This window comes from Aythya fuligula, chromosome 4 (genome assembly GCF_009819795.1).
Source record: "Aythya fuligula isolate bAytFul2 chromosome 4, bAytFul2.pri, whole genome shotgun sequence".
NCBI classification, from domain to species: domain Eukaryota; kingdom Metazoa; phylum Chordata; class Aves; order Anseriformes; family Anatidae; genus Aythya; species Aythya fuligula.
The window spans coordinates 20,328,891-20,341,668 of NC_045562.1; the positions used below are offsets into that span (position 1 = coordinate 20,328,891).

At 42.3% G+C, this 12,778-nt stretch overlaps 2 protein-coding genes across 5 annotated transcripts in view; one reads left to right on the forward strand and one right to left on the reverse strand.

Annotated features, from left to right (window-relative positions):
* ACSL1 (acyl-CoA synthetase long chain family member 1) overlaps window positions 1-6,699 on the forward strand; it is a 37,964-nt gene extending 31,265 nt beyond the window's left edge. For all 3 annotated transcript variants that reach the window (XM_032186828.1, XM_032186829.1, XM_032186830.1), the window contains exons 15-21: window positions 52-124; window positions 787-875; window positions 2,843-2,959; window positions 3,500-3,643; window positions 4,435-4,536; window positions 4,612-4,683; window positions 4,875-6,699. In XM_032186828.1, the coding sequence (XP_032042719.1) occupies window positions 52-124; window positions 787-875; window positions 2,843-2,959; window positions 3,500-3,643; window positions 4,435-4,536; window positions 4,612-4,683; window positions 4,875-5,015 (738 nt within the window). In that variant the 3' untranslated portion in view covers window positions 5,016-6,699. The remainder of the gene's footprint in view (window positions 1-51; window positions 125-786; window positions 876-2,842; window positions 2,960-3,499; window positions 3,644-4,434; window positions 4,537-4,611; window positions 4,684-4,874) is intronic.
* Window positions 6,700-8,675: 1,976 nt separating this feature from the next.
* Window positions 8,676-12,739, reverse strand: LOC116489212 (endogenous retrovirus group S71 member 1 Env polyprotein-like). Of its 2 annotated transcripts, none has more exons than XM_032187413.1 (2): window positions 12,403-12,739; window positions 8,676-10,744 (listed from the first exon to the last, which is right to left on the reverse strand). In XM_032187413.1, exon 2 carries the CDS (start codon window positions 10,265-10,267, stop codon window positions 9,365-9,367), a length of 903 nt encoding a protein of 300 aa, XP_032043304.1. In that variant the 5' UTR covers window positions 10,268-10,744; window positions 12,403-12,739; the 3' UTR covers window positions 8,676-9,364. The 2 variants fall into 2 exon arrangements, with proteins under 2 accessions (XP_032043304.1, XP_032043305.1); XM_032187414.1 differs by having other exon boundaries at window positions 12,393-12,739.
* Between the last annotated feature and the right edge of the window lie 39 nt (window positions 12,740-12,778).

Consider the following 12,778-nt stretch of genomic DNA (forward strand, 5'->3'; position numbering starts at 1 on the left):
GAAGAAACTTTGAAAAAACAAGAATCTTAAGCTCTTGGTTTTATTTCCTAGTTCTATGAAGGTTATGGACAGACTGAATGCACAGCTGGATGCTCACTGTCAATGCCTGGTGACTGGACAGCAGGTACAGTGTTTAATGGTCTGCTTGTCTGTTAAACTTCAGGTTGCTATAGAAGCCACAGTCATGTTACTTAGCCTGTTAACACCTGCTTTAAAGAACTAGACTTTATTTTTCAAGTCAAGTAAGAAAGCTTTGAAAGGATCTTGAAGTTCCTAAATAGGTAGGAATGTTCAGTGAGTGAAGTTGTTAACAGGCTTTGCCCTTCTAGTTCAAGTAGATGTAGGAGAGAAGTTATACTAAAATGTATAGCCTTACAGAATAGAAATCTGTGTATAAACAGTGCTAGAAGTTTAAGTGGCATTTCTGGTGTATTTGGAACAATCTGCATTTGTCAGCCATTTCATCTCTAGCTCTGTAACTGTAATTCTGATACTTGCAGTTACAGTAAGACTTTTGCTACTCTAGTACATCCACAGAGCAAAGATCCTGATTATACTAAAAAGAAAGCAAGCCTGAATAGATGGTTCAGTTTTTAAAGTTCAAGGGATATCTGAACTGAATGCTTCAGTCCCTACAAACTAAAAGCTATCAGTGTAATGGTATTAATGTGCTAAGTTGCCAGAAACTGATGTTCATCTCTTCCATTACTCTAGTATTTAGATAACTTATTACTTTAAAAACCTGATTAAACCCATTCAGGCTACTGAAGCTTTTCTGTTTAATAGGTCATGTTGGAGCACCAATGTCATGCAATATCATAAAGCTTGTTGATGTACAAGAAATGAATTATTTGGCTGCTAAAGGAGAGGGTGAGGTGAGTAACTTCAAAATGTCAAGCTTACTTGGATAAGGCAGGGGGAGTGTAGCTTAAGCAAGTAACTGGCTTGTGACTGCAAGCAATACATAATTGTGGTTATTTGCTAGTGACAAATCACTGGGCTACGCTTACCAGAAATGCTGAAGGAAAGAGCAGCGTTAAGATTCTTCCATGTTGTGCATGTGACCTTATCTCTAGTTTCCTTCAAAATCGTCTTGTCTTGAAATATGGTTTTAAAATTTAGTTGCTAAGGGAACTGAGTACATATTGTCTTAATGAAAAATGGTTAATGAGTCTTAATCTTGTTATGCTTCTCTTGCACTTGCTGTGAAAATTTGCTGAATTAGGAGTGAGTTTGGACTTAAATATAGTAGTACCTTAAAATTATCAGGTATCATCTTAGTCTCAGTTTTAACTTACTCAGTCAAATTCTTCTGGATTTGTCAAATGGTGTAACTTGTTTCACAGTACTGATGCCTATAGCTGTAAACTTGCTTTGCCTAAAAGAGGTCATCTTCCTCCTTGTCTGCCTGTTCTTTAGCTCTTATCTTCGGCTGGATTCAGCACTCCCAGTCTTCCTTTCTGAGAATAAGCTTCTATTAGTCTCAGCTCTGTCAGCCTTTCTTTTCACTCTTGCCAGTTATCCATGTTCAAAAAAGATAAACTTGCAAGTAGAATTATGTTTATATGCAGATGAGGTCTTAGTGCCAGTTAGCAGGATATAGATAAATGGCTTGTCTAAACTGGGAAGAGTTGTCACCTACTGTTATCCAGTAATTACAGGAGTCATGAGAAGTTTGATCAATCAGCCTTTGACTTAACTAGGACATGCAGAGTTCTCTATACATCCTTCCAGATGAGCTCTTTTGTAGCAGAAATGACTGAGGTTTTAAAACATGGCCTTGGTTTGGTCATGAGTTTGGCACTGTCCTTTCAAGGCTATCAGAATCCCTGCTAATATTTTGATGACATCTGTTCATTGTACAGGAGTTCACCTGTATGTCTACATTTCATCTTAAGGTAAACACTAAAAATGCTTGGAATTATTTATTTTCTAGGAATTGGCCTCTGAACCGTATTAGCAATTCTCAGACTACAGGAAGTTACTGTCAGTCTCTAAAAATTCTTTAGCCAGTTCCTTGCTCACTTAATTGAAAATAATTAATAAATTAATTAAAACTTCCCTGTGGTTATCTAGCCAGGTCAACTGTATTTGTCTAGGTGATTAGTCCCTATTCTAGGTAATTCAGTCCCTATTAGCATTTATTACTGATTTGACTGTAACTTAGAACTAGATTCTCTACCCTATTCTTCTAGACCTCTCTTTTCTAAGGAGGTATTTTATTTAAGGATCAGCATGACAATAATAAGAGCTCTTTCATCTCCCACAAGAAACAACGCTTCTATAGCTTTGACTATTGAGAAGAAAATACTTAAGTCTTGGATCACCTCTGGACACTTTGTGTTCTACCCCATGTTCCTGACTAGTTGCTCTATTATGTACTGTTTTATTGACAGACATTGTACTAATTGTTGTAGTGGATTGTAGGGTCAGACCTGTAACTATTTTTTGTGATGTTTCAGTTTTACCAAACCTAAAACTAACATTCTCAAGCTGAGAGGTGATTGCCAGATCCAGACATGAATTTCCTCAGATAAAGATAAGCTTACTCTGATAAATTCAGATTATTCAAATAACAAGCAGGAGTACTGCAGTTAAACTGAAAGAACAAACATGTGTGACTGCTTTTTATTACACTTCATACTAGTGGAAAATCTTAAGTCTTAAAGAGGACCTCAATGAATAGAGATTTTTCTACCGATGTGTAAATTTTGTCTTTGTAGTGGTGGTTATTGAGAGCTTTTGGAGAAAGCATTACTTGCAAATAGTGATTGCTGCTATGAAGGCAAGTTAATACACACTAATAAGCAACTCTTTTTCAGAATAAGCAACTCTTTTTCAGGTGTGTGTGAAAGGGCCAAATGTATTCCGTGGCTATTTGAAAGATCCAGAAAAAACAGCAGAAGCTATAGACAAAGATGGCTGGCTTCATACAGGAGATATTGGGAAATGGTTACCAGTAAGTTAACATTTTATATATATATATGAAACGTACTTCTATAGCTATTAGAAATTATTAAAAAAAAAAAAACACTTGGTATTAAGAATGAATTAAGTGAAAGAAGAGTCCCTTTAGGAGAAGGAAGAATTATGTACATATACAAATCTGTATGCTTGTGGTTAAAAAGAAAAGGTGGTACAAATTCTGAGGTTGTCCTTAGTTCAGGTTAGATGGGTGCAGAGCGTGTTTTTTCAACACTAGTTTAACAGTACCCTAGCAGTATTCTACTGTGTTGCCAAAATTTAACTTATAGCAAACTGTCTTGGATCATACACAAAACTTAAATTCATATTAAACCAGAACTTAGGCAGTAGTGCTTCTGGTCTGTTGTAAAGCTTAACAGAGGGTCCAGAGTATCTTCTGAAGCAGAAATGCAAACTGTTGTTCATACACTTAATTTTGGTGTATTATATGACTTGCTGTGACACACTTAGTCTGTGTAGACTGATTATCACTTGAAGTGCCTCTTCTGAGTGGGAAATTTATTTCTGTCAACAGAATGGTACGTTGAAGATCATTGACCGGAAAAAACACATATTTAAACTAGCCCAGGGAGAGTACATAGCACCAGAGAAGATTGAAAATGTGTATCTGAGAAGTGAAGCACTTGCTCAAGTGTTTGTCCATGGAGAGAGCTTGCAGGTAGGCATTCTTTGGGTAATTAAAAACAATGCAAGGAAGAGATGAAAGGTGGAGAAGTCTTTCCTCATTCTTCCCCATCCTTAACTTTGCATCTGAAATCTTAACACATTTGTAGAGCTTAGGGAAATAGTTTAGTGGGGACTGTTAGCATTAGGTCAGAGGTTGGACTCGATGACCTTGAGGTCTCTTCCAACCTAGAAAATCCTGTGAAAATTCTGTGATTCTGTGATTTTGTAGAATCAAAATTGAGTAGGAAAGATCAGCTAGTCCAATCCCCCTGCCATGGGTTGGGGACATCTTTCACTAGATCAGGTTGTTCAAAGCCCCATCCAACCTGAGTTTAGCACTGTCAGGGATGGGGTGTATCCATGGTTTCTCTGGGCAACCTGTTCCAATGTCTGTTTAGTATTAGACATGGTAGTTTTGAATCCACTTCAGATTCCACCAGTTATAACATGCTTCTGGATCTGGTTTCAGACCACATAGTAGAGCTGGATTAACTTAATTGATTATTAGGCACGGTAAATAAACTGCTAACAGCATGCATGGAAACAGTGTACCTGCCAAGATTTTCAATTTACATTTACAAAAACCTGAAGAGTATTTCAAGAGATTCTTTTATGAGCAGGCTTATGAACTGCACTCCTGTCTTAAAGCAGCAGAAAGCTGCTGAATTTCTAGTAGAATCAGAACTACCACCCAAAAGCAGACACTGACTAGTAGGTAGCATGTAGGAACTAGTGTTGCCTTAGATTCAAAATAAAAACAAAACCCTTCAAATTTCATTTTAGGCCTTCTTAATAGCTGTTGTGGTACCTGATCCTGAGACTTTGCGCAAATGGGCCAAGAAAAGAGGACTTGAAGGCTCATATGAAGAGCTCTGCAAAAACAAGGTGAGTGATACCTAATTAAACAGTTAGCTGTTCTGCATCAACTCTTTCAAGCTAAAAGTGTTCTTGTATCCACAGGATGTCAAAAAACACATTCTGGAAGACATGGTGAGGATTGGTAAAGAATCTGGTTTGAAGTCATTTGAACAGGTAAGATACAAATTAAAACCAGTTCCTGGATACTATGATCATTACTGAGATGTTTAAAGAATTAGGTGTCCAGTTGTAATTTGTTTCTGCATTTCTTAAGTGATGGGCTTTGTTATATTTAGGCAATTTTTTGTTAATAGCCTTGTGTATTCCAAGGAATGTAGCTTAGCTATTATCTGTTTCTCTTCCAGGTTAAAGACATTATCATGCACACTGAAATGTTCTCTATTGAAAATGGCCTGCTGACACCAACACTGAAGGCGAAGAGACCGGAACTACGAAAATATTTCCAGTCACAGATAGATGAACTCTATGCTAATACCAAAATGTAACTGAGTGGATTGAGGAAAGTGTCACACGTCTGTCTACTGTTAGCCTTCATATCTGTAATTTGACTACAGCAAATATAGGGAAGGAAACTGTGCAATCATTAACTTGTACAAAAATGGGTACTTGCCATAGGAACATTGAAGAAATGGAACACTGCCTTACTGTCAAGTTGTGTTGCATACTGTTTTTATGGTGACCTACAATTTCCAAAAAGAGCCTTAACTATAAATGGTAACTATATATAAGTTATTTAAGACTTCATCAGCCAAAAATGGACTCTCCTTGAACAAGGAGCTAAGGTTTTCTTATTGCCAGCATGTTTGCTGTCTGCAGTATATTTTCCAGTTGTCAATTCAAAAAGGGATTTGGCAGGTTTGAAATGCCTAAGAATCTTGCATCCTCAGAAGGATTACACTAACCTGTGCAAAAAAAAACCTTACAGTTGTATAGCTGGTATCACATCTTGCATTGGTCCTAATATTAATTTGGGCAAGGCATCTGAGTTTCTTCCCTTCTGTCTACAGCCAGTTCTGAGGCTTACTTTTGTAAGGTAGAAGTCAGAACTCCACCCAAAGGAGACTGATTAATACAGGTTCGGAGTAAGTCTGGATTTGGTGGTTCTGCACTAGCAGTGTAGATGCAGTAAATTTGGCAAGTTGTAGCCTCTGCTACATTAATGTAATTCCAGAGCGGTGCCAGTCCTGTAAGAGAACAGACACTAACTCTGGCAAGAACACTAGAGATCCAGAAACAAAAACCATTCAGGAGGGTAGGCTATGCTGACAGGCAGGTAAACATTGCACCTGTACTAGCCACTTGTTTCCTTGTAATGAACGTGTATTTAAAATGCACTTTAAAAAGTGCCAGGTCCCCTGTAAGCAGAATAGCTTCTGCCATAACCTCTGTTTTCTGTGCTTTGTGTATGAGCCACTGAGTATTCTTCACTGAATAGCAAAATAGGTCAGGTAGAATGTTTTTTGCCTGATGCTTTGCAGTAATTGGAAGCATTCAGATATGCCAACAGAACTGTGTTGGCACTGTATAGGTATTTGTTCAGGGATGAGAAAGTAATTCCCAGATAAACTACAAAACTATTTACCTTCTGTTTCAGAAATCAGCAAAAATAAGCCTTATGGCATAAGTCTCTTGCTATTCTTAACAGAGCTGGTTTTGCATTAGCATTCATTGCTGTTTTTTGAAAACATGGATATATGTAAAATACAAGCACAACAAGGTTTGCACTAAGATTTGTGTGTGATTGTAATGCACTACTCTGTAGCATAATTTCATACATGTGTGCAATTAAGGTACACAAATCCAAGTCAACTGTTAGAGCAGTAGTTTGTTACATTGGAATTCAAATGTTTGCTTAGTGTTGGCTATTTCTATGTTTTATAAAACCAAAACAATTTTCAAAACCAATGAAGGAAACCAAAATAAATATTTCTGCATTTCAACTCAGTGAAGTTGATTTGTTTAATCAAGGGATGATGCTACTGACTAGCAAGTAGAAGCATAATACGGTAATTCTTGACAAGCTGTAAAACTCCAGTGCTACAACCATGTTACCTAGCACAGGATCAGTGCTGCTTGTTGATGCTTTGTTTAGAAGGTAACTGTGCTTTGATCTGATACTTATGTGTAGGTTTTTGACCAATATCTTCAAGAAAGGGATGCTACTGTGTAATAGCATAAATCTATCTTTGTTGTCAGTATAGTTTGGTGTTCTTTCCCTCTTATGTTATGATAAGCTGTAGCTTTACTGATAGTACTGCTTTTGGGTGGTTACTGTTCCTCTGTGTATAATTGTTCCCCCCACACTGTGCCTCTGGCCTTGATATGAAGATCTATCACTCACTCTAGATAGTGACTCAGTTATGTTCCTAGGCAGCCTGTTCCAACTTCTTGTCTCCTACTTAGTGCCTACTTAGACCAGCCACCACCTTGCTATAGCCTCCCTTAAGGTAATTGTAGAGCATGATGAGAATTGTAGAATGTGATACTCTACTGCATGTCTCAATGGGGAAAAAAAGGCTAAAAGATGCTAGAACTGCATCTAAGGCCTGTTCTTGACACATCCTATCAAAAAGTTTTCTGTAGAAGCTGTTGATCAGAACAGCCAAGACAACACTAGAGTCTATAATTTGCTTGAAGGACTGTCCATAAACCTCAGGTAACAAGCAATAATACAAAGAAGTCACCTTAGCTTATCCTCTTGAATGGGGGGGGGGGGGGGTTGGGGCAGACAGCAGTAAGTTTTCAGAATACCCTAAGGAAGAATACCCAAACCTGCAGATGAGGAGTTGAGGAATTAAAAGAACCCATCCCCAACCTTTTGAAAACTAAAAGGGTTTTGTTTTGTTGACAGATAGCTAAACCTCTGTTAAGCCATCTAAACATAGGCTAAATGTGATTACATTGGGCTGGGGGCTAGTCACTAATGTGGTTCTGCAGGGTTCCACTTAGGGGACAGTTCTAGTCATTGTTTTCATAAATGATGTGGATGCAGGACTCCAATGTGCACTAAGTGAGTTTGCAAATAACACTAAGAGGAGCTGTTGACTATCTTGAGTGTGGAGAGGACTTGCAGAGAGAGCTTCTCTAATTAAGAGGTCAGGGCAATCACCAATGTTATGAAGTTTAATGAGCAAATGTGAGCTTCTGTGCCTGGAATAGAGCAATCCCAGATACCCATGCAGATTGGGGGATGAAAGGCTGGAGAGTAGCCCTGCAGAAAGGGATCTGGGGGGTTTTGGTCAACAGCAGTTTGTATAGTTTGTATAAGAGGCAGTGTGCCCCAGCACAGCAGTGCTAGCTGGTCAAGGGAAAGGACTGTCCTGCTCTGCTCTGTGCTGCTGTGGCCTCATCTCAAGTACTGTGTGCACCACAATATAAGGACATAAAACTATTAAGAGTATCCAAAGGAAGGACACGAAGATGATGACAGGTCTAGAGAGCAAGACATGAGGAGGGGCTGAGGTCCCTGGGTTTGTCCAGCCCCGAGCAGAGCCGGCTGAGGGGAGGCCTCATGGCGGCCTGCAGCTCCCTCACGAGGGGAGCAGAGGGGCAGGCGCTGAGCTCTGCTCTCTGGGGACAGTGACAGGACCCAAGGGGACGGCATGGAGCTGGGACAGCGGAGGGTCAGGCTGGGGGTTAGGGAAAGGTTCTGCACCCAGAGGGTGGTCAGGCACTGGGACAGGCTCCCCAGGGCCATGGGCATGGCACTGAGTCTGATGGAGTTCAGGATGTGCTTGGACAATGCTCTCAGACACAGGGTCTGATTTTTGTGTGGTCCTGTGTGGAGCCAGGAGTTGGACTTGATGATCCTTGTGGGTCCCTTCCAACTCAGGATATTCTGTGGTTCTTACACAGTAATTGTGTGGCAGAGATTAGGAATTCCAAGTTTTAAGCCTGAATCCTACTTTCTTGGCAGCAAGCAATATTGTTGTATGTTTGGAATTGATTTTGTGCAGACTGTGGCTATTTTTTCACCTCAGATTTTAGGCTTTGTAGAAATGATCCCATTTGCTCACTTTTCTACATAGGAAATTAGAGCCAAGCGATGCCTGGCCCCATAAGCGTATGTATACAGTCACAGTTTATGAAGCTGCTCTATGTTATAAGTGTCTGTGACGAATAACCAATTCAGAGTATTATTTATCAGAACAGAATTTATTTGAGCAACTGGTCAAGCAGGCAAAACAGCGCTGGGCGGCTGGGGAGTCTCCGCTCCACCAACAGCACACACTCACCCCTGCCAGAGCCCCCTTTTCTTGCCAGTGGTTCCGGGTTGGTGTAGCACATCCTGGTTCTCTCTGCGGTTGTGCATCCAGTTGCTAGGGGGTTGTCACGGGCTCTCTGGTGGTCGCGGGGATGAAGGTCATAGTCTTCCTCTGCATTGTAGGTTGAGGGCCTGCTGGCTGGTGCACGCGCAGGATGTGCCAAGGGTCGTCCTTTCCTTTGGGCATTCCAGTCACTGCAGTTGTTAGCTTACAGCAGGAAGTCACCACAATTGTTTGCTCGGCAGGATGTTGCAGATATGCCAGTTATCCAAGGTGACAGAGGTTAAAACAGCTTATCCGGTTACCCCACCAGTTTGATAGACAAATTCTTTATACAGCCTTTATTACAACCCTCCCCTTTTTGTTTTTACCATTTTGTTCATCAATCATCAAACCAGGCAATGGTTTCCTGGGCTAGGGAGAGGATGGGAGTTTCTCTATTAATAACTTCGTCATCCTCTAGGTGTTGACTGCTGTTGACTCCTTTCACTTGGTATCATAAGTAGCTTGCATTACTTTCCAAAGAGGGTTCTCCTCAACCATACCTGTAGGTGGGGTTATGGCACTATTTATATGTTATTTTCAGCCCGGCTTGGTGTGTTTGTTGGGCCCGAAGGGGGTAGTGCCTTTATCTTTGGCCCGTTAATGACCCTGTTAGGACCGACCCCTTGAGGAGGGCTCTCTACCCTCTCCTTTTTTATAAAAACTAGCCCTCCTCTATCGGCTCCAGGTTCCCAGAACCTTACACCCCAGATCCTCCCTACCAACCATCCTAGATCTTGAGGTTGTAATACTGTAACCCTCAGAGATTTACAAGTTCCAGCATTATTTACGCTACCGTCATAACTGTAAGTGGGCTCACGGCAACCATATGGTATCCAAGTAACATTGAGGTACCTATCGGGAGGGTGACTCCACCATCCCGGAGTAGCTATGGTTTCACAGCCCCAGTATGGGCAAAAATAGTACTCTGTACGGTTACAGTAACTTTTTCCCGGGTTTGAGCTAGGACACCAATAGGTAGCCTTCGCATTTGAAGCCCCCCAGGAGTATTGTCTCTGGGGACTACACAGGTGGTGTTCTGTATTTCCTCCGTATCCTAGTATTGTCCCGAGTAATTCACAATTGGTTATATCGAAAGAAGGTGAGCCTGCTGTAACACTAGTTTTGAGTATCTTTGAGTCATCCCAACTACCCAAGGTCCACTTGTAAGGCCGGTGAGGGCTCTCTTCTCCCTTTGTTACATCTAACCGGATTATCAGGAGTCCCATTACCCATACAAACAAAGTTAAACTCGAGAGAAACAGAGGGGCCCTGCTTTTACTACGGGTATCCCAGGGGTTTTGGTAGGCACTGTGTCTCTTACCCTGGTTGCTTCCTGCTGCATGTGGGAGATGTTGGGGAGGTGGTATTTCACAGGGCCTCATGGACTGCTTCTGGAGGTGGCTCACCAACCTTGATCCCCACAGCATTACGGCTCTGCCTCCTCCGTCTACTCTTTTGCTTAGAGCAACGGAGTGTGTTGTCTTCTCGGCAGCAGCCGTATTCTTCAGGGGAACCTCCTTCCTCTTTTAGCCCACTTGATTTGTATGCTTTCCCCCCCCAGCTCCACACCTTATCTCAACCGCTGTTATCTGTGGCCTATTCAGAGGATCTCAACCTTTGCTGGGCAGGGCCTGCTTCACGGCTTTCCCAGTGACCCCCCCCTCTTTTTACACTTACCCCTGAGATGGGATACCCGTAGGAGCAATGAACCCTCTGCCCTCCCTTACAGAACAAAAAGGGTTATATGTGGTGGCTTCACTCATGCTTCACTCATCAGTCTTCCTCTGGAAGGTGATTTTCAGGTTGTCAGGGCTCCCAGTTGCCTCCCAGTGAGGATCTCAAACGGGTCCTTTTTATCCTGCTAGGGTGAGTCCAACCTCATTCTGCCGTTCGAACCGCAGTGTCTGTGGTAAGCAACACAAGAAAGGGTCCCTCCCAATGAGGGATCAGGGAGGACTCTTTTCAGGCATTAATCAATACTCTGTCCCCTGGCTTGATCCTGTGTATTGCTATATCTAAGGGCGGTCTTTGTACTACTAATCCCTTCTTTATTAGTTCTCATCTTCGCTTCATTAACTCAATGATGTACTCTTGCAGCACCTTCTCTTCTACCTTTGGGTGCTCAGCTGGTATTTCCAAGTCGTAAGGCATCCCATACAACATTTCAAAAGGGGAAATACCTGTTTCTGTCCGGGGTTGTGTCCTCAGATTTAATAAGGCGATTGGAAGACATTTTACCCAGTTCATCTTAGTTTCAATCATCAATTTGGTCAATTGTTTCTTAATTTCCCCATTCATTCTTTCTACCTTTCCCGAACTTTGTGGGTGCCACAGGGTATGATATTCCCATCTCGTCCCCAAGGGATCCAAGGCTTCTCTGATAATCTTGGAGGTGAAGTGTGGTCCTCTGTCTGAGTCTATTACAGCTATATTCCCGTACCTTGGCACAATGTTTTCTAATAATATCTTTAAGACTGTCTGTGCTGTGGCTCGAGCCACCAGGAAGGCTTCTACAAAGTGAGTGAGATGATCCACTAAAACTAAAAGGTATTTATACTTCCCGACCTTTGGAAGCTCTGTGAAATCGACCTGTATCTTTTCAAATGGTCTCTTTGCTAGCCCCTGTCCTCCTGGTATCTTTTCTCTGAGTTGTTGTTTATTAACCCTTTGGCATGTCAAGCATTCTCCCACCGTCTTTTTAGCAATTTCATAAATCCCAATACACATATACTTGGTCCCAAAGTGGTCCACAAGCGCCTGTACTCCCCCGTGGGTCTGCCTGTGGAATTCTTTCATTATCATCCACGCCATGCCTTCAGGAATAACTTCCCTCCCATCAGGGGGTGCCCACTTCCCCTCTTTTTCAATAATCCCCATTTGTTGTAGTTTCTCTACCTCTTTTACCTCCAAGGTGTTCCCATCTATAATGGCATAACCTGATTTTCGTTTCCCATTTATTACCCTCGAAGATCCATCTACAAATAATTTCTCCCCATTCGGTAATTCCTCTTCCTCCAAGTCTTCCCTTATTTTGGTCTGGGATTCAATTAATCAGACACAATCGTGTGTCAATTCTTCACTTGGTTCCCCGTGTAAAAATTGAGCTGGATTCTGTAAACTAGTCGTTTCGAGTTCTAATTTGGGGGAATGTATCAATATACCCTCATACTTCAATAGTCTAACATCAGTAATCCACTCCTCTGCTTTCTGTTGTAACACCCCTCTGATGGTATGAGGTGTATGTACCTCTAATTCTCCCCCTAGGGTGACTTTTCCAGCTTCCTCGACTAAGAGGGTCGTAGCTACTGTAGCCTGTAAGCAGGTGGGCCAACCTCTAACTGGGTCCAACAATTCTGAAAAGAAACCTATGGGCTACGGTGGAGGAGGAGGAATAGGATCTGGTCCTGGGGCGGGGGGGATATAAGGAGGAGGGGATAGAGAGAGGGAGCTCCTCGGGACTCTCAGTTTTTTCCTAGAGCTCGTTTCCCTTAAGGTAAACACGTGGGTCCTGGTATCTGATCTTATCCATAAACCTTACCAATAAACGCTTACCAATACTTACTCAGTCCCGAGTCTTCGTTCGGATCTTCGTGCACAAGAATTAGGGGGTACCACGGGATTCTTCTGTCTGCTTACCCAAATTTAGGGTTCAGTGTACGGGATTTGGACTGGGGAGCAGCCACCCGAGGAGCACGCGGAGATGGTGCACCCGCCTCGTGCTCGGATCCCAGCCCAAACGGACCTGTGTCCGAGTCACGGCGCCTCGCTGCTACAAGTGCCTGTGACAAACCCCAATCACCGATAGAGCACTATTGATCAGAACAGAACTCACTGGAGCAAGCGGCCAGGCAGGCAGAGCAGCGCTGGGCGGCAGCGGAGTCTCCGCCCCACCAACGGCGCGCATCCACCCCGCCAGAGCCCCGCTTTATTGCCGAGTG